Source organism: Rhinoraja longicauda, chromosome 32 (assembly GCF_053455715.1).
Source record: "Rhinoraja longicauda isolate Sanriku21f chromosome 32, sRhiLon1.1, whole genome shotgun sequence".
In the NCBI taxonomy this organism is placed as follows: domain Eukaryota; kingdom Metazoa; phylum Chordata; class Chondrichthyes; order Rajiformes; family Arhynchobatidae; genus Rhinoraja; species Rhinoraja longicauda.
The window spans coordinates 10,946,267-10,967,098 of NC_135984.1; the positions used below are offsets into that span (position 1 = coordinate 10,946,267).

At 46.6% G+C, this 20,832-nt stretch overlaps 3 protein-coding genes across 4 annotated transcripts in view; 2 read left to right on the forward strand and 1 right to left on the reverse strand.

Annotated features, from left to right (window-relative positions):
* LOC144608803 (alpha-crystallin B chain-like) overlaps positions 1–20,832 on the forward strand; it is a 57,511-nt gene that overhangs the window by 30,231 nt on the left and 6,448 nt on the right. For both annotated transcript variants that reach the window (XM_078426920.1, XM_078426919.1), the window contains one exon: positions 15,168–15,375. In XM_078426920.1, coding sequence (XP_078283046.1) covers positions 15,175–15,375 — 201 coding nt within the window. In that variant the 5' untranslated portion in view covers positions 15,168–15,174. The remainder of the gene's footprint in view (positions 1–15,167; positions 15,376–20,832) is intronic.
* The window catches only part of alg9 (ALG9 alpha-1,2-mannosyltransferase), a 166,529-nt gene that overhangs the window by 12,809 nt on the left and 132,888 nt on the right, over positions 1–20,832 (forward strand). The window lies entirely within an intron of this gene.
* On the reverse strand, positions 8,233–12,773 carry hspb2 (heat shock protein, alpha-crystallin-related, b2). Its single transcript, XM_078426643.1, has 2 exons — positions 12,553–12,773; positions 8,233–9,899 (listed from the first exon to the last, which is right to left on the reverse strand). Exons 1-2 carry the CDS (start codon positions 12,770–12,772, stop codon positions 9,430–9,432), a joined length of 690 nt encoding a protein of 229 aa, XP_078282769.1. The 5' UTR covers position 12,773; the 3' UTR covers positions 8,233–9,429.

Consider the following 20,832-nt stretch of genomic DNA (forward strand, 5'->3'; position numbering starts at 1 on the left):
AAACCTGAGTGCCTCTGTGAGGCGGCAGCTCTACCGCTATACCACTATGCCACCCTCTGCACCCGTAACATGGAAGACAGTTTCTTGGAAATGTTGGCTATTTTTTAAAAAGAAAATCACATACTTTTTCCACTGACTCCATGAATCAACAGCAAACTGTCAGAAAACTAACCTCTCAGATATGACAAGATTTTATTCAGTCGGATTCAAAAAATTCTAAATTATTGGATTGACATTAAATCCAGCTACATTTCTAATGTCCTCTGCCATCACTGGGCAGTCCAGCATATGTCTTCCACACCACCAATACAGGCCCCTTGCTTGGCTATGGATAAACTAGGAGTGAGTGGACAATAAATGCCTGTGATCGCCATATCCACTGTGCCCACTTGATAACCCCAATGATATACTTGCATCTAATACGATCAGTTTTTTAAAAATGTGCTTGTTAACATGTAGGTAGCTGATTATTGCATATGGAGTTAGTTTTTGTCCTTAGCATAAGTTGGTTGAATCAGTTAAGATAGCTACTTTGGCTTTGGGCTTGGTTTTCTTGGTCGTGCGCTTATCCTGGTGTTATAGCACAAGTACTTTGTGTTTTAATTGTAATTTCGTGAATGAGTCCATGTTTCAAAAATAATCTTCCGATCATTTTATGAAATACTTCATCAGTTAGTTTTGTCCGCCCTGCATGTTTTTATCTACGCAGTCCAGTGATGTTCCTTTCAGTCCAGAACATTTCAGTCTCTGATGTTGTCAGTTATAAAGGAGGACATTGTAAAAGAGTCTCATCTCGCATGCACATGAATCATTCTGTAATCGCTGATAAGTGCCTCGTGTTGGAATCCTGAGATTCAGCAATTATGCCGGAGGAAGATTAAGAGAAGAAGCCTGCACCAGTTGGGAACATCATCAATAGATTGAGTTAAATCTGTTTTCCTGAGAACGGAGCCTCTGAACAACAGACTGACATTCCGCATTAGTGCCAAACTGCTGATAAACGCACCAGCCTGCTTTTCGGGATGGGTGAGAACCATGGCACCAGCAAAGAAAGCATCGAGCATAGTCATAGAATACGTTATTATTTTGCAATTTTTGGCTTTCTCTCCTCCTAGTCCATGGGGCTTCTACTAAGCTGGTCATGAAAGATATATTCGATAAATATATTATCAGATATCTGTTATCGTATTCTTGAACAGGCCTCTCATACGCTAAAGGTGAATTTCCGATCTCCCAATCTACCACAATGCCCATCTACCTTTATTATCTGCACTTTCTGTGATGCTGTGTATTCTGCACAGTTTTTTCTCACGTTTGAATGACATGCGCATGTGTGGTATAATTTGACTGGATAGCAAACAGAACAAAGTTTTTCACTGTGTCTCGGTACATGTGTCAATCATAAATCAATACCAAGTATTAATCTTCCCATTGTATGAGATGGCCAGACTCTAGTATAACCGTACAGAGCCTCCATCTGTCTAGTTTAGTTTAGTTACTTACAGTGCGGAAACGGGCCACTCGGCCCACCGAGTCCACGCCGACCAGTGAACCCAGCACATTAACACGAGGGACAATTTACACTTATCCAAGCCAATTAACCTACAAACCTGTATGTATAAGATTATTAAGGGGTTGGACACATTAGAGGCAGGAAACATGTTCCCAATGTTGGGGGAGTCCAGAACAAGGGGCCACAGTTTAAGAATAAGGGGTAGGCCATTTAGAACTGAGATGAGGAAAAACTTTTTCAGTCAGAGAGTTGTGAATCTGTGGAATTCTCTGCCTCAGAAGGCAGTGGAGGCCAATTCTCTGAATGCATTCAAGAGAGAGCTAGATAGAGCTCTTAAGGATAGCTGAGTCAGGGGGTATGGAGAGAAGGCAGGAACGGGGTACTGATTGAGAATGATCAGCCATGATCACATTGAATGGCAGTGCTGGCTCGAAGGGCCGAATGGCCTCCTCCTGCACCTATTGTCTATTGACTATTGGTGTGTGGGAGGAAACTGAAGATCTCAGAGAAAACCTATGCAGTCATGGGGAGAACGCACAAACTCCGTACAGACAGCACCCATAGTCGGGATTAAACCCGTGTCCCCAGCGCTGCAAGCACTGTAAGACAGCAACTCTACTGCTGCGCCACTGTGCTGCCCACCATGCCTGTCGTTGTGTCAAAACATCGTCAATGAGAAAAACGCAACATCATCACTATTATATTTGGATATAAGTGAAACAGTTTAATCAATGGTACATTATGGATGCAACTGACTGGAGTTCCCCAATTAGTTGAGAGTTGGTCTGTACTTTCCAAGTTGATGATTCCTCAGCCTTGCTCATTGAAAACATTTCAGTGGAAACCTTGGGTGGATGGATCCTGGCAAATTTGAGAAGGAGAAGGAAAAATCAGAAGTGTCAGTATTACAGTTGAGCAAAGGGAACTACGGAGGCATGAGGGAGGAGCTGGCCAAGGTTGACTGGAAAGAGATCCTAGCAGGGATGGCGGTGGAACAATGGCAGGTATTTCTGGGAATAATACAGAAGGTGCAGGATCAGTTCATTCCAAAGAGGAAGAAGGATTCTTAGAGGAGTAAGAGGCGACCGTGGCTGACAAGTACAGTATAAAAATAAAAGAGAAGTACAACATAGCAAAGATGAGTGGGAAGCCAAAGGATTGGGAAACTTTTAAAGAGCAACAGAAGATAACTAAAAAGGCAATACGGGGAGAAAAGATGAAGTACGAAGGTAAGCTAGCGAAGAATTTAAAGGAATATAGTAATTTTTAGGTATGTGAAGAGAAATAAATTAGTTAAGACAAACGTGTGTCCCTTGAAGACAGAAACAGGTGAATTTATTATGGGGATCGAGGAAATGGCTGACGAGTTGAACAGGTACTTTGGATCTGTCTTCACTAAGGAAGACACAAACAATCTCCCAGATGACCTAGGGTGACAGAGGAAATTCACATTAGGCAGGAAACGGTGTTGGGTAGACTGATGGGACTGAAGGCTGATAAATCCCCAGGGCCTGATGGTCTGCATCCCAGGGTACTCAAGGAGGTGGTTCTAGAAATCGTGGATGCCTTGGTGATCATTTTCCAATGTTCTATAGATTCAGGATCAGTTCCTGTGGATTGGAGGGTAGCTAATATTATCCCACTTTTTAAGAAAGGAGGGAGAGAGAAAACAGGGAATTATAGACGAGTTTGCCTGACATCAGTGGTGGGGAAGATGCTGGAGTCAATTATAAAAGATGAAACAGCGGCACATTTGGATCGCAGTAACAGGATCAGTCCGAGTCAACATGGATTTATGAAGGGGAAATCATGCTTGACTAATCTTCTGGAATGTTTTGAGGATGTAACTAGGAAAATGGACAGGGGAGAGCCAGTGGTTGTGGTGTACCTGGACTTTCAGAAAGCCTTTGATAAGGCCCCACATAGGAGATTAGTGGGCGAAATTAGAGCACATGGTATTGTGGGTAGGGTACTGACATGGATAGAAAATTGGTTGGCAGATAGGAAACAAAGAGTAGGGATTAACGGGTCCCTTTCAGAATGGCAGGCAGTGACTAGTGGGGTACCGCAAGGCTCAGTGCTGGGACCACAGCTATTTACAATATACATTAATGATTTAGATGAAGGGATTAAAAGTAACATTAGCAAATTTGCAGATGATACAAAGCTGGGTGGCAGTGTGAACTGTAAGGAGGATGCTCTGAGGATGCAGGGTGACGTGGACAGGTTGTGTGAGTGTACAGATGCATGGCAGATGCAGTTTAATGTGGATAAATGTAAGGTTATCCACTTTGGTGGCAAGAACAGGAAGGCAGATTATTATCTGAATGGTGTCAAGTTAGGAAAGGGGAAAGTACAATGAGATCTGGGTGTCGTTGTACATCAGTCACTAAAAGTAAGCATGCAGGTACAGCAAGCAGTGAAGAAAGCGAATGGCATGTTGGCCTTCATAACAAGAGGAGTTGAGTGTCGGAGCAGAGAGGTCCTTCTGCAGTTGTACAGGGCCCTGGTGAGACCGCACCTGGAGTACTGTGTGCAGTTTTGGCCTCCAAATTTGAGGATGGACATTCTTGCTATTGAGGGAGTGCAGCGTAGGTTCACGAAGTTAATTCCCGGGATGGTGGGACTGTCATATGTTGAAAGAATGGAGCGACTGGGAATTTAGAAGGATGAGATGGGGATCTTATTGAGACATATAAGGTTATTAAGGGATTGGACATGCTAGAGACAGGTAACATGTTCCCGATGTTGGGGGAGTGCAGAACCAGGGCCCACAGTTTAAGAATAAGGGGTATGCCATTTAGAACGGAGATGAGGAAAAACTTTTTAACCCAGAGAGTTGTGAATCTGTGGAATTCTCTGCCTCGGAAGCCAGTGGAGGCCAATTCTCTGGATACACCTCACCTGAATCCACCAGAGGATTTGCAGATAAATGATTCTATCTATTAGCCCCTCCAATATTTTCACAGCCACAAGTGAGTCAATAATAGTGACAGTGATATGTGGATAAACAGACAGGCTTAGAAATGAGGTCAGGGTGGATGCTAATAATACAGTCTTTAGGGGAAAGCACATTGCGAGACACTTGGCATTCCAGCATGCCGAGCACGGTGATTAAATTCTGACCATGAATGCCCTGTGCAGTGTCGGTGCAGAGTAAGGCACAAACATTTGACAAGTGAAACCGATCATCACATGGGGCAGCAGTCAGGGCCGTTTTTACAGCATTATGGGCCCCTGGGCAAAGCAGTGTACTGGGGCCCCTACCGTTACTCTCCCCCACCCCCCTTTCCCTACCAGCCCCCCCCCCCTGTCGTGCCGGCGAAAAGCACTTACCGAAAAGCACTTAGCGATGGACTTAGGGTGCTACATTGTTGCGAAAAGCAGTTACAGATCGCTGTGAGAAGCACTTAGGGATGGAAAATGTTGCGAAAAAAAGCACTTATTGAACCTACATTTTTAAAGTAGTATTTATTTATTGCAAGTCACTTAACATACACAGATCAGCACCGGGCCCCTATGCTCGTGGGGCCCCGGGCAAGTGCCCATCAGGCCCATGCGTTAAGACGGCCCTGGCAGCAGTACAGTTGCTGCCTTACAACGCCAGAGACCCAGGTTCGATCCTGACTGTGGGTGCTGTCTGTACGGAGTTTGTACGTTCTCCTCTTGACCGCGTGGATTTTTTCCAGGTGCTCCGGTTTCCTCCCACACTCCAATGATGTACAGGTTTATAAGTTAATTGGCTTCTGTGACGAGCACTCAAATAGTTGCCTGGGTTTGGCACTATCCTGGACTCCTTGCTTGTTTCTAATAACTGTTTTTGTTTTTGAATTTGGGTGTTCTACTGAACCATGAGAAATGTTTCATTAAGTTTTCTTTTCTAAACTTTAAGAATTGATGTCAAGTGGTAGCGAAATTAAATCCTCTGAAGATATTCTAATCTGGCCTGACTAGATTTGTTTTCCTCATCTATCGACACGCCGTGTTATTTGTTTGCACTACATCATCCCCTGATTGCAAGCAATTATTTCCAGCAAAGGTTTCTGACAATTCCCACCTGTTACAAGTTGCCTGATTGAGCCTGAGGATGTTTGGCCCTTTGACATTCCCACACTGCCCCTGGGCAAAGGTGTAGCATCAGCTTAATGCTCCTCTCCACTCACCCGCCAGATTAGTCACCACATCCAACCCTTCACCAAACATACCCCAAGAACTCTGGCAACACTGAGGGTAAGAAATGGAATACGTGGACTCTTCATCTTATACCAATGCAACTTGAATAAATTCACAGTATTTACAATTCACAGTGGGCGAATGCAGCGCCGGAGACTCGGGTTCGATCCCGACCACGGGTGCTGTACTGTACGGAGTTTGTACGTTCTCCCCGTGACCTGCGTGGGTTTTCTCCGAGATCTTCGGTTTCCTCCCAGACTCCAAAGACGTACAGGTTTCTAGGTTAATTGGCTGGGCAAATGTAAAAATTGTCCCTAGTGGGTGTAGGATAGTGTTAATGTGCGGGGATCGCTGGGCGGCGCGGACCCGGTGGGCTGAAGGGCCCGTTTCTGCACTGTATCTCTAAATCTAAAAATCTAAATCTAAATCTATTTGTAACTTATCCCAGAAAGAAACGTAGAAAGGGTCTTATATCAATTATGTATTGAAGCCCAAGAGTTATAGTCATAGCGCCCTACAGCATAGAAACAGATCCTTTGGCCCAATGTCCATGCCAACCAACGTGTCCCATCTACACCAGTCCCACCTGCCTGTGTGTGACCCACATTTTCACATTTAAAACCTGTGCAAAGCTAACTACCATACTGTGTCAAAAATAAATTGCAATCATAAAAAGCTTCAAGAAGACAGCAGGGGATAGGGACAGGTAGAGTGCCTAGAAAATGGTCTTCATGCAAAAAAACGTCCTCTTTATGTGTCATATTAATAATTCTGCTTTAAGGAGGTTAAACCTAGCATGTGTACGTGGCACTTACTGCAGACTACTTTAGTCAGGTTGTGTTCTCTGTTGTCAAAGGACCAATGGCAATTGTAAAACAATAAAAAGAGGTCGGAAGGGCACCAGGATATCTGCTTATCTGCAGTGGGGTGGAATTGGACTGTGTTTACTGATCTGCATGTTTTGGAGGTACATGATTTATAATTGTTATAAGATCTTTCGTAAGAAGGGAAAATGTAAGGGAAAAGGCAACAGTAAATAGCAGAACAAAGGAAGATTCTGTATGTAAGAAGCAGATGAATCCTTTGTTCGGTGAGCAGTGATCACTGTATTTGACGTTCTTAAATAAAGTCTTGATTGCCTTGCCCGATCTTTGTAGTGTGTTTTAAAATTTTCTTTAACAACGGTCTCCAACAATACGAAACTCCCCTGCAGCGGTTACTGTTTTATTCTGGGACCTTAACTGTTGATTGAACAGTTTTTTCATGTCAACGGTTTCGATGGGAAGCAGGAGTACCAGTGAGAACCAAAGTAACTGGACCGAGATATTAAAAGTTTTATTTATCAAACAAATATATATTTAAAAATGAAGAACTTGTCTGCATGAGCAGCTGACCTGGGAATGAAATGCAATTGAGGATACATTTAAAGGATAAGTTGAAGTTCACTTGGATAAAGTCATAACATTAAATTTCAGACTTAAACAAGTCACTGTGAGGAAGCAAAATATTTGCTCATACCACTCCAATGCTAATCTCCTCCCAGACTCCCACACATGAAGTTCTCACATTAGATGTTCTCATTGGTCCACACTATCACATCTTCCTCTATCTGTAATCAGTCCTATAACTGTCCAAGTATTCTGTGCTCCAGAATTGTAGGTTTCCTAATCATCTGTGAATTTAGCGCCTTTGTTGATAGCCTAAGGCTGGATTTCCCTCTTAACTCATCTTCTGCACTTTTACTTTGAACTAATGTTTGAACTAATCTGCCATAATTTCTCCTTATTGGCTCAGCAATAATTGTGTTTGATAAAAATTCCAATAAGAAACTTGTATATAGGGTCTTGTATTAGCCAAGCCCAAGTGTTGCTGAGACATTGAGTCATACAGCACGGAAACAGGCCCTTTGGCCCAATGTCCATGCCAACCAAGATGCCCCATCTACACTAGTCCCACTTGCCTACGTGTGATCAATCTACCTCTAAACCTTTCCCATCCATGTCCAAATGTCTTTTAAATGTTGTTATTGTACCTGCCTCAACTACCTCCCCTGGCAGCTCGTTCCATACACCCACCACCCTCTGAGTAAAAAAGCTGCCCCTCAGGTTACTCCCACCATTGCCCACTGTAAATTGTTCCCAAGGTGTACGTTTGCGGTAGAACCTGATGGAAGTTGATGGGAAATTGGGGAGGATATAGCTTGAATGAGGGTGGGATTGGAGTAAATTGGTGCTTGATGGTCCGCACGGATTCAGTGAGCTGAAGGGTCTCTGTGAGTCTTGTTCATTGGCGATTATAACTCACCGTTAGTGCAGGTGGGTGACAGGTGAATCAGAGGGGAGGCGTGGCAGAGGTGGGGCATTGTTGATAGACATGTAAGAGAGAAGAGGTTGCAGGAAATTAAAAAAGGAATGGAATTGAATAGGATTGTCTGAGCGCTGGTATAGATTTTATGGGCTGAAAGGTTTCCGGTGTGGTAAGAAAGAAAAACAGTTGGAAGCAGTACTACAAATGTTTATTTAAGTTTTTATTAATTGCAATTAAAAAGATGGCAATACACATGCTTCTGTACTAGTCGTAAGCTAGCGACGTTACCTGACAAATCTAGAGACTTAGTTAATAAATTCCAGATACCAGTCTGCAAGTCACACAGAGAAATGTCAGTCGTTTCCCATTTTCAGATAGTGGAGCACTGGGTTATAGATTGAATGTGATTACCAGTGTAACGTATGCATCGTTGCTTGTTTAACCAGTGGGTAATGAAGGGGCAGATACCTGTCCTTCGGGTACCAGCAGACAGGGACCATCACACACACACACACACACACACACACACACATCTGGATGAACAGATTCCACCTGATCAAAGCAAGCGCCACAATGACGACAGGTTCAACTCTCTCCCCGTGGACAGGGAGGCAGAAGGACTGTAGAGGGGCGCTCCAATACAAGTCATCTTGTCGCAGAGAGATGAGGCAAAGGGAAATGAAGCTATTGAGGGCGTGCAGCGTAGGTTTACTAGGTTAATTCCCGGAATGGCGGGACTATCATATGTTGAAAGACTGGAGCGACTAGACTTGTATACACTGGAATTTAGAAGGATGAGATATCGAAACGTATAAGATTATTAAGGGGTTGGACACGTTAGAGGCAGGAAACATGTTCCCAATGTTGGGGGGGAGTCCAGAACCAGGGGTCACAGTTTAAGGATAAGGGGTAGGCCATTTAGAACTGAGATGAGGAAAAACTTTTTCAGTCAGAGAGTTGTGAATCTGTGGAATTCTCTGCCTCAGAAGGCAGTGGAGGCCAATTCTCTGAATGCATTCAAGAGAGAGCTGGATAGAGCTCTTAAGGATAGCGGAGTCAGGGGGTATGGGGAGAAGGCAGGAACGGGGTACTGATTGAGAATGATCAGCCATGATCACATTGAATGGCGGTGCTGGCTCGAAGGGCAGAATGGCCTCCTCCTGCACCTATTGTTTAGTGTCTATTGAAAAGCAGACCGGAGATATTAATCAAGATAATCCTCTCATTTTTAGTTAAGATACATTCATCAGTACAATTCTAGCTTCAAATATACAGCAAATATCAGCATATTTCAATGTTAGTCATACTTTTAGTTTTACTATTTAAAGTTGTTGAACAACATGCCAATTACTTGTGAGTTAGTTGCTACAATAACATGGATGTCTTGTAAAAGCACCAAGGACTGTGGGCATCAGTGCCACAACATTGCTGGGGGATCAGAGGGACCTCTTTGCCTCGTGACTCGTCTGGTCTTTCCGCGCCTCAGCCCCGGGCTCCTCCACCCCTGGCGAAGACGCCAGGTTGATCTTCACGTCGTTGACTTTGGGCTGTATCTCTCCGCCTTTCCTGGGCGCCTCGATGCACAGGATGCCGTCGTGGGACAGAGTTGTTCGAACCAGCAGAGGGTCCACATCGAGGGGCAGGATGTACGTGCGTGTAAACTCTCGGGAGATGAAGCCGTGGTCGTCCAACTTCTGCGGATGACTCCCGGACACCTCCAGCAGGTTGTCCACCGTCCGGACCGACAGCTCACCTGGCAGGAAGTGGCAGACATCCAGGAAGGCCTGGAACTTATGGTCCTTTGTCGCTATCTTCGAAAACCCTCGGTCCAGTTGCTTGTTGATCCTGGGTCTGATGTAGTAACCGTGGTACAAAGTCGGAGCTAAAATATCCTCTGGCGACAAACCTGAGGGATTTATTGGAAGTCATAAAACTGCTTATGATAGACCAACAATGTGTAACTTAATACTTCAACACACACACACACAGTGAAGATAGTAATCGATTATAGACACAAAATGCTGGAGTAACTCAGTGGGTCAGGGAGCATCTCTGGAGAAAATGGATAGGTGATGCTTCAGGTTGGGACCCTTCGTCAGACTGAAGAAGGGTCCAGACCTGAAACATCTCCTATTCATTTTCTCCAGACATGCTGCCTGACCCGCTGAGTTATTCCAACATTTTGTGTTTATTTTTGGTATAAACTAGCAACTGTTCATTTTGTATTACAAAGTTATCTAGTAACTACCTAGTAATGATTTAATTAACTATCTAGTTATATCTAGTTATCTAGTAACTACCTAGTGACAGTGAAGATAGTTTTCTTGAATTACAGCAGGATCTTGATCAGCTGGGTAAGTTGGCTGAAGAAGTCAAACCTGGGTAAGACCCTGAGTTGTGTTGTACAGCAGAAGGATCTGGGAGTGCAGGTACATATATCTAGGAGTGCAGATGCATAGATCAAGGAGTGCAGGTAGACAGATCTAGGAGTGCAGGTAGACAGATCTAGGAGTGCAGATAGACAGATCTAGGAGTGCAGGTAGACAGATCTAGGAGTGCAGGTAGACAGATCTAGGAGTGCAGGTAGACAGATCTAGGAGTGCAGGTGCATAGATCTAGGAGTGCAGGTAGACAGATCTAGGAGTACAAGTAAATAGATCTAGGAGTGCAGGTAGACAGATCTAGGAGTGCAAGTACACAGTTCTAGGAGTGCAGGTACACAGATCTAGGAGTGCAGGTAGACAGATCTAGGAGTGCAGGTAGACAGATCTAGGAGTGCAGGCACACAGTTCCCGGAGTGCAGGTACACAGATCTAGGAATGCAGGTAGACAGACCTAGGAGTGCAAGTACATAGATCTAGGAGTGCATGTAGACAGATCTAGGGGTGCAGGTAGACAGATCTAGGAGTGCAAGTACACAGTTCTGGGAGTGCAGGTAGACAGATCTAGGGGTGCAGGTAGACAGATCTAGGAATGCAGGTACACAGATCTAGGAGTGCAGGAAGACAGATCTAGGAGTGCAAGTACATAGATCTAGGAGTGCAGGTAGACAGTTCTAGGAGTGCAGGTAGATAGATCTCGGAGTGCAGGTACATAGTTCATTGCAAGTGGTGTCACGGGTAGATAGGGTGGTGATGAAGGACCTGTCCGTTATTCCCACCCCTGCCCTTGGACCCACGGTGATGGGATGTAGTGTCGTGGTCGTTGAAATACGCAGAGTTGGGGTAATTGATGCAAAGTTCCGAGTTCAAATCTCACCGCAGCAGCTGGGGAATTTATATTCAAGTGAACAAATCTGATGTAAAGAAAGTAGCGGGGCCAGGACTGGTCACCGGCAGCAGTAACACGGAGTGACCCAGAGGCAGGTGGAGTGGTGCAAGATCACGGCAGAGAGAGATTGTGATGTGAAGACGTGCGCGTTGGCAACTTCCCAACCAGAGTCCGCAGCTGTGGTCGCCGTGTGTGTGTGTGTGCCAGTGTGTGTGTGCGTGTGTCAGTGAATGTGTTTGGGTGTGTGTGTGCGTGTGTCTGTCTGCCTGAATCTATCTGTGTGTGTGTGTGTGTGTGTGTGTGCGTGTGTGTGTGAGGCGGTGTGCGTCTGTCGTTGTGTCTGAATCTATCTGCGTGTGTGTGGTATGTGTGTGCGCGTCTGTGTGAGTCTGTATATGTGTGTGTGTGTTTATGCGTCTGTCGTTCTGTCTGAATGTATATGTGTGAGTCTGTGAAAGAGAGAACATGTGTGTGTGCCTGTATTTGTGTCAGTATGTGTGTGCCTCTGAGTGTGTCTGTATGCAGTGTGTGTGTGTCAATAGGTGTGTTTGGATTTGTGTGTGGATGTGTGTGTGTGCCAGTGTGTGTCAGTAGGTGTGCGTGCTAGTGTCAGTAGGTATGTGTGCTAGTGTGTGTGTGCCAGTTGGTGTGTGTGTCAGTGGGCGTGTGTCAGTAGGTGTGTGTGCCAGTGTGTGTGTGTCAGTAGGTGTGTGTGCCAGTGTGTGTGTGTGCCAGTGTGTGTGTGTCAGTAAGTGTGTGTGTGCCAGTGTGTGTGTCAGTGTGTGTGTCAGTAGGTGTGCGTGCTAGTGTGTGTGTGTCAGTAGGTGTGTGTGCCAGTGTGTGTGTGCCAGAGTGTGTGTGTGCCAGTGTGTGTGTGCCAGTGTGTGTGTGTGCCAGTGTGTGTGTGCCAGTGTGTGTGTGCCAGTGTGTGTGTGCCAGTGTGTGTGTGCCAGTGTGTGTGCCAGTAGGTGTGTGTGTCAGTAGGTGTGTGTGGATGTGTGTGCCATTGTGTGTGTGTGTGTGCCAGTAGGTGTGTGTGCCAGTAGGTGTGTGTGTGTGTGTGCGTGTGCCAGTGTGTGTGTGTGTGTGTGTCAGTGTGTGTGTGGGTCTGTACGCATGGGTATAACTTGATCGCCAACTCCATGAGGATATCGTTTAAAAACATCCAGCTCCAAGCTGGCCACTTTATACCGGGGGGAATCGCGTTTATTTCGGCACCCCCCCCCCCCTCTCAGCCAAAGTGCCGGCAAAGCAACAACGTAACTTGGTTAACGCGAACACAAACTCACCCTCCCCGTAGTTCTGGTCGAAGATTGTGGTTGGTGTGTCGCCCTCGTATTGCACACTCATGGGGTAAGCGTGAGGGACTGTCCTGTCCTCCATCGCCAGTGTCAGACACAAGAGTCCAGCCTCCCTCCCACTGGCTTGCTGAACCTCAACTGTGCTCCTTCCCTCTCTCTCCCCTTCCCTCTCTCTCTCCCTCTCCCTCTCTCCGCCAGGCCGGGTCATTCACTGCAGGGGCCACAGAAAGGGAGGGAGTGGAATTAGAACAGAACAGAAATAGACCCGGGCGGCTGGAACCAGCCACACACAGGGAGCTGAAAGCGACCACTGCTTCAGCTCGCACCAGCAGTTTGCCTGAGATAGACACAAAAAGCTGGAGTAACTCAGCGGGACAGGCAGCATCTCTGGAGCAAAAGCAATGGGTGGCGTATCGGATCGAGACGTCTGAAGAAGGATCTTGACCCGAAACGTCGCCCATTCCTTCTCTCCAGAGATGCTGTCTGTCACTCATCAGGTCTGTGCCAGTTCTCAGTAGAGCGATATTTAAGAAGCAATTGGACAGGTACGTAGATAGGACATGTTTAGAGGGATACGGGCCAAACGCAGGCAAGTTAGAAGCTGGAATTTAGAAGATTGAGGGGGGATCTTATAGAAACTTACAAAATTCTTAAGGGGTTGGACAGGCTAGATGCAGGAAGATTGTTCCCGATGTTGGGGAAGTCCAGAACAAGGGGTCACAGTTTATGGATAAGGGGGAAGTCTTTTAGGACCGAGATGAGAAAGTTTTTCTTCACACAGAGAGTGGTGAATCTGTGGAATTCTCTACCACAGAAGCTAGTTGAGGCCAGTTCATTGGCTATATTTAAAAGGGAGTTAGATGTGGCCTTTGTGGCTAAAGGGATCAGGGGGTATGGAGAGAAGGCAGGTACGGGATACTGAGTTGGACGATCAGCCATGATCATATTGAATGGCGGTGCAGGCTCGAAGGGCCGAATGGCCTACTCCTGCACCTATTTTCTATGTTTCTAAGTGGGACTAGTATAGCTGGGACATGTTGGTTGGTGTGGGCAGGTTGGGCTGAAGGGCCTGTTTCCGCGCCGTATGACTTTAATCGGGTCAGTCTTGATCCCTGCCTCTTTCCCTCAAGTTGTGATCTAGTTCCCTCTGGGAGTTGCGATGGGCTCCAAACGTCCCCCACCCTTCACAGCGAGTTCCTGTCACGATCAGCCTCCGTGGACCTACTTACTGCCCAGATATCACATCCAGGATCCCTGTCCTCCAGCCGCGTTTAATGGGATCAGATCCCCTCCCAATCTTACACATCTCCGCGAACACCCCAGCAAGGAAACGGCCTTGGCTTCTCTGGCCCAACCTTGCGGCAGATTCTGATTCTAGCAGATTTTTTTTTTAAACGCTGGCATCAAGTACAGTCCCATTAAATTCCCCGACCCTGGTTGCAACCTGCTCCGAGGAGATGGGTCTCCAGGGAAAGACACAAAACGCTGGAGGAACTCAGCGGGCCAGGCAGCATCTCTGGAGATATTTATTCACAAAATGCTGGAGTAACTCAGCAGGTCAGGCAGCATCTCGGGAGAAGGGTGAAGAAGGGTCTCGACCCGAAACGTCACCCATTCCTTCTTTCCCGAGATGCTGCCTGACCTGCTGAGTTAATCCAGCATTTTGTGAATAAATACCTTCGATTTGTACCAGCATCTGCAGTTATCTTCTTATAGCATCTCTGGAGAACATGGATGGGGTGGTGTAGTCGCCTGCCCGTGTTCCCCAGGGACGCTGCCTGGCCCCCCGGGTTGCTCCAGCACTTTGTGACCTTCCCTGATAAACCAGCATCTGCAGTTCCTTGTTTCTGGACGTGTCTCCGGGCCCCTGCACATTCCAATGAGATGGCTGATAATCACACGGGGCAGGGGCAGAAAATGTCTCGGTCGCTCAAAAGTAAAAATAAGTCGATGAGAGGGAGAGAGGGTGGGAGGGAGGAAGGGAGAGAGGGAGGGGGGGCAACAGCGTCCAGCGACGCCATCAGTTGGTAACACAGTACTCAGGAATGGTCCCATTCACCACAGCCAGGAACTAAAATACCCTCTGGGCCGCATTATAAACTGATCAGCACTGGCCTATTTCTGGGATGACACATTTGTGATGATCATCGTCGCCATTCCGGTTCAGCTTCTGAATGACCCAACGCACAGACACATCGGAACAAAAAGGGGCATTAAAATCTTTAATCGTTAACAAAAATGAAACATCATAAAAAAAAGTCTCTCCCGATACAATAGCTCCCCTTTGAAAAGGGCTATGAGGTCATCTGGGGCAGACTTCGGCAGCCTTGCCAGCAGAGAAAGGGATTGATCAGCACAGCTTTGTTCACGGTGGAGAGACCACGCTACTGGTGGTGTCACTTCTAATCCCAAAAATAATACCTCCCGAAAGAATGAGATCACACGACGGACTCAATCAGCCTTGCATCAGTTTTCCAGAAGGTTCAATGGGTGGATGTAATTGTGTATATAAAGATCACAGCCACGGGCTGACCTGCAAGCGCTTCTTGGACTGAGGTCGGCACAAGTTACAAAGCTGAACCTTCTCTCCTTCCGTTCAAAAGCGACAAGATGGACATTGCCATTCAACACCCGTGGTTTCGCCGTTCCCTCTTCCAGAACTCCCTCTTCCCCTCCCGCATCTTCGACCAGCATTTTGGGGAACACTTTGACCTCGACTCCTTCCTCAACTTCTCTCTGGCCAACCCCTTCTACTGGAGGGCGGCTGGTCTGAGCAGGATGCCCAGCTGGTTGCAGCCCGGACTCTCAGAGGTACCTTCTATGCTTTCGTACATTGCCTTGTCCTTTTCGTGTTACTTAACAAAATGTTTGCTTAGAGATGAAATTCGATGTGCGGTCTGTCTCAGAACAATTTATTATTTTGTTCAATTCTCCTGTGCATAACCTTCACAACTCTAGATTCAATCCTGACCTTGGATCATTGCATAATCTCCCCGTGACTGCGTGGGTTTACTCCGGGTGTTCCGGTTTCCCCACATCCCAAAGACTTGCAGGTTGGGAGGTTAATTGGCCGCAGTTAATTTGCCCCGAATGGGCAAGTGAATTGAATTTAATTGAATATATTTTATTCGCCAAGTAGAAGGTTTCACAAAATGTTGGAGTAACTCAGCAGGTCAGGCAGCATCTCAGGAGAGAAGGAATGGGTGACGTTCTTCAGACTGAAGAAGGGTCTCGACCCCAAACGTCACCCATTCCTTCTCTCCTGAGATGCTGCCTGACCCGCTGAGTTGCTCCAGCATTTTGTGATACCTTCGATTTGTACCAGCATCTGCAGTTATTTTCCTGCACTTATTAGCCAGGTATGTATACATACAAGGAATTTGCCTTGATGCTTTGCTCGCAAGGATAACAACGCGATATACAGTAGACAATTAAAAATAAAACGTTATAATTTAAACATGTGAAGAATAAAAATTGAATGAAATAAAATACCAGAGCAAAAGGAGGCTACAGACTTTTGGTTGTTGAGTAGAACTACTGCTCGGTGGGGAAAAGGCTGTTTTCATGTCTGGCTGTGGCAGCTTTGACAGTCTGGAGTCGCCTTCCAGAGGGAAGAACTTCAGAGTTTGTGGCCAGGGTGAGAGGGGTCAGAGATGATCTTGCCCGCTCACTTCCTGGCCCTTGCAGTGTACAGTTCGTCAATGGGGGGAAGGTTGCAGCCAACAACCTTCTCGGCTGATCGAACGATGCGCTGCAGCCTCCGGATGTCGTGCTTGGTGGCTGAGCCAAACCAGACCACGATGGAGAAGGTGAGGACAGACTCTACGATGGCAGTATAAAACTGGACCATCATTGCCTGTGGCAGATTGTTTTTATTCAGCTGTCCCAGGAGTTACATCCTCTGTTGGGCCTTTTTGACTGTGGAGTCGAAGGTGGCCTCCTATTTAAGGTCCTTGGAGATGATGGTTCCAAGGAATTTAAATGACTCCATGGATATGACTGTGGTGCTGTTGATGGTGAGTGGAGGGAGGGGAGGGGGAGCTAAAGTCTACAATCAATTCCACTGTCTTAAGAGCATTGAGCTCCAGGTTGTTGCGATGGCACCAGGACGCCAGCTGTCACTTCCTGTCTGTCGGCAGATTCCTCCCCATCCTGGATAAGTCCAATCAGGGTTATAGACAATAGACAATAGGTGCAGGAGGAGGCCATTCGGCCCTTCGAGCCAGCACCGCCATTCAATGTGATCATGGCTGATCATTCTCAATCAGTACCCCGTTCCTGCCTTCTCCCCATACCCCCTGACTCCGCTATCCTCAAGAGGTCTATCTAGCTCTCTCTTGAATGCATTCAGAGAATTGGCCTCCACTGCCTTCTGAGGCAGAGAATTCCACAGATTCACAACTGAAAAAGTTTTTCCTCATCTCTGTTCTAAATGGCCTACCCCTTATTCTTAAACTGTGGCCCCTGGTTCTGGACTCCCCCAACATTGGGAACATGTTTCCTGCCTCTAACGTGTCCAACCCGTTAATAATCTTATATGTTTCGATAAGATCTCCTCTCATCCTTCTAAATTCCAGTGTACACAAGCCTAGTCGCTCCAGTCATCCAGGTTGTGTCATCCGCAAACTTAGGAAGCTTGACAGAGGAGACTGTGGAGATGCAGTCGTTGGTGTAGGGAGAGTAAAGGAGAGGGGAGCATTGCGGTGCTCCTATGCTGAGGGTCTGCGGGTCCGAGATGTGCTTTGCAGCCTCGCATGCTGCTTCCTGTCTGTCAGGAGGTTGGTGATCCACTGACAGAGGGGTTCAGGCACAGTCAACCGGGAGAGTTTGGAGTGGAGTAGCTCTGGCACAATGGTGTTGAATGCAGAGCTAAAATCCACAAACAAAATCCTTGCATAGGTCCCCTGGCAGTCCAGGTGCTGGAGGATGAAGTGCAGGCCTAGGTTGACTGCATCATCCACTGATCTATTGGCCCGGTATGCAAACTGCAGGGGGTCCAGCAGGGAGTTTGTGATATTTTTCCAGGTGGGCCAGCACGTCTTTCAAGGGTTTTCATGATTACAGAGGTCAGTGCGACAGGCCTGTAGTCATTAAGACCAGTAATCCTTGGCATTTTGGGTGCAGGATGGTGCAATATGGGCAGTTTGTGGAAATGTGGAGAGAGTAAATTGAGATTAGCATTGATTGAGTGTGAATATGAGGTTGTGGTTAGCATGGAATCAGTGGACAGAAGGGCCTGTTTCCATGCTGTATGGCGGTATGAGTGTGAAGGTAATTAATGTAGTTCATTAGAGCAGTTAATAATCAATGCCAGTTGTCTGGTCAGATGTTTTTAGTGTAAGAGGAACTGTTTACACTTGTTTATACCAAAGAAAGACATAAAAAGCTGGGGTAACTCAGCGGGTCAGACAGCATCTCTGGAGAAAAAGGAATAGGTGACGTTTCGGGGCGAGATCCTTCTTCAGACTGAGAGTCAGATCCGAGGGAAACTAGAGGTATGAAAAGACACAGAACAAATCAGATTTCAAGTTACCCCTGCATTCCCTCTCTTTCTGCCCTTCTCCCATCCTAGTCATCGTGCTAATTTCACTGATCGTATCCCTTCGCTATTGCTTCTTCCACAGCCAACAATGGACCATTGTGGACACCTTGCCCTTTGGAGCCGGCACGGATGGTCAAAGAGCCCACAATGGTCCATTGTTGACTTTGGAGGAGGTGATAATGATGGGATATGAACAGTGTAACTAGCAGGATGACTAGGGTGGGAGTGGGATGGAGAGAGAGGGAATGCAAGGGCTACTTGAAATCTGATTTGTTGTGTACCTTTTCAAACCTTCAGTTTCCCCCTCTCCTGACTCTCAGTCTGAAGAAGGGTTTAGACCCGAGACGTCACCTATTGCTTCTCTCCAGAGATGCTGCCTGACCCGCTGAGTTACTCCAGCATTTTGTGTCTACCCCAGGCACACTTTACAGGAGCAGTGTCTCTGCTCATGAAATTCTTCCCCCTTCAACAAGCATGATTCTGCAAGGCAAGATAATATTAAAAACTGGAACGAATGACAAGTAATTTGAACTCCTACTCTGATGAGCCATAACAGTGATCATCCTTACACTGAGGTTCCATTTCCGGGTTCACTGGGCAAAGTGTGTACAGCGTAGTGGAGGTTAGATAACTCTGCCAAGATATTGGGATGTAATTCTGCATCCCAGTGACCTTTCCTGTGACAAACATGGAAATTAATTCATCAAATCACAGGGACTATCGCAACATTTAAGAAGCATTTAGGCAGGTACATGGATAGTACAGATTTAGAGGGATATGGGCCAAATGCAGGTAGGTGGGACTAGTGTAGATGGGACATGTTGGCTGGTGTGGGCAAGTTGGGCCGAAGGGCCTGTTTCCATGCTTTAAGACTTTTTACAAATGTTTTATAATGTTTAAAATCTTAAGACATCTGAAGACAATCTCTGAGAACAATTCTTCACCTCATCATAAGTTAGCGGTTCCCACAATGTCTGCCTTTGTGCGATGCTGTTCAGACAGCCACATCCCTTGTTCCATGGAGTGCTGTTTACGGAGAGAATGCTCCAGCAGTCTCCAGTGCAGGCTGGCGAGGACTGTGGCTGATTGAAGCACGGTGGTGATGAGAAGACAGCCCATGGCAAACTCCAATGAATGGACGCACTTGCACAGACGGGCCATCCTCGAAACCCCCTGTGCTGCTGTCGAACCCTCTGATCAGGGTGAAGAGTGGAAAACTGTCCTCTGATGCATTCAAGAGAGAGTTCGATATAGCTCTTCGGGCTAATAGAATCAAGGGATATGGGGAGAAAACAGGAACGGGGTACTGATTTTGGATGATCAGCCATGATCATATTGAATGGCGGTGCTGGCTCGAAGGGCCAAATGGCCGACTCCTGCACCTATTTTCTATGTTTCTTCCCCAGTCACCCACTCATGGGAAGATTCAGCCTCCCTGGTCACTGCTCACTATTCTATGCACCAGGGAGTACATGTATAGAATCATTGGCGTGAATCTACGCCGTGAAAAGCTTGGAGCCTCAAAACATCTTTTTGGTGATAACTTGGGCTTGAGGTGATAAATGGCCAGTAATATTAGACAATAGACAATAGGTGCAGGAGTAGGCCATTCGGCCCTTCGTGCCAGCACCACCATTCAATGTGATGTATTCACACTGCACTATGACCAGCTTGAACAAAACTGCCCAGCCATCCCTCTCTGACTGTCAACGACATTACCAGCACAGAGTGCTCTCCATATGCAGTACATCCTGTGGTCAAGTTGTGGGGAAAACACAATTGCAGCCATCACATAAAGTCCAAGCTGAGGGAGAGGGTTGTAGGCCTGGTTCCTGCAACAACTGACTCACCTGCTTGCTGCTACCTCAAGCATCGCCGCCTTTAGAAGGTGGTGCAATTATCTGCTCGGGCCTGGACTCCACAGGTCAAAGCCGCTTGGTACGGTTTCAGCAGCCACCACACCCATACCTCCTCACCGTCCCTCTTTCCCTGGCATACCCTCACTGAGCACTCTCCATTTAACTACCCCTCTCAGACCCCTCAGTCTGAAGAAGGGATGAAGTAAGAGGGAATGCCAGGGTTAATTGAAATCTGATTTGTTCTGTATCTTGTCAAACCTCTAGTTTCCCTCTCCCCGACTGTCATAGAAACATAGAAAATAGATGCAGGAGGAGGCCATTTGGTCCCTCAAGCCAGCACCGCCACTCATTGTGATCATAGCTGATCACCCACAATCAGTAACCTGTGCCTGCCTACTCCCCATATCCCTTGATTCCACTGCCCCTAGAGCTCTATCTAACTCTCTTTTAACTCTCAGTCTGAAGAAGGGTCTCGGCCCAAAACGTCACCAACTCCTTTTCTCCAGAAATGATGCCTGACCCGCTGAGTTACTCCAGCATTTTGTGTCTAACCCCTCTCAACGGTTGGACAGTGTGTGACCTTGCAGATGATATAGGTAAGGAATTGCAGAATGTTAACCTAGCAACAATAAATGGACAACAATATACTTGCAAATCAGACCGGTGTGCGTTTGGAAGTGAGATGGTGTTTCTATGAACCTTGCACCCCTTCATCGGCTGAATGACTATGGTGCCTTCAATAAAACTTTGGCGAGTTGCTGCTAACCCTTGTATGGACACCCATCATGTGCCATTGGATTCAACAATGGCTGAATGGGAGATACCAGAGGGTAATGGTTGACAATTGTATGTCAGGTTGGAGGCCAG

Coding starts and splice junctions, on each gene's coding strand:
- hspb2 (XM_078426643.1), bottom strand. CDS start 12,772: ATGACCCGGCCTGGCGGAGAGAGGGAGAGGGAGAGAGAGAGGGAAGGG. Junction 9,900..12,552: donor CGACCAGAACTACGGGGAGG/GTGAGTTTGTGT, acceptor TAAATCCCTCAG/GTTTGTCGCCAGAGGATATT.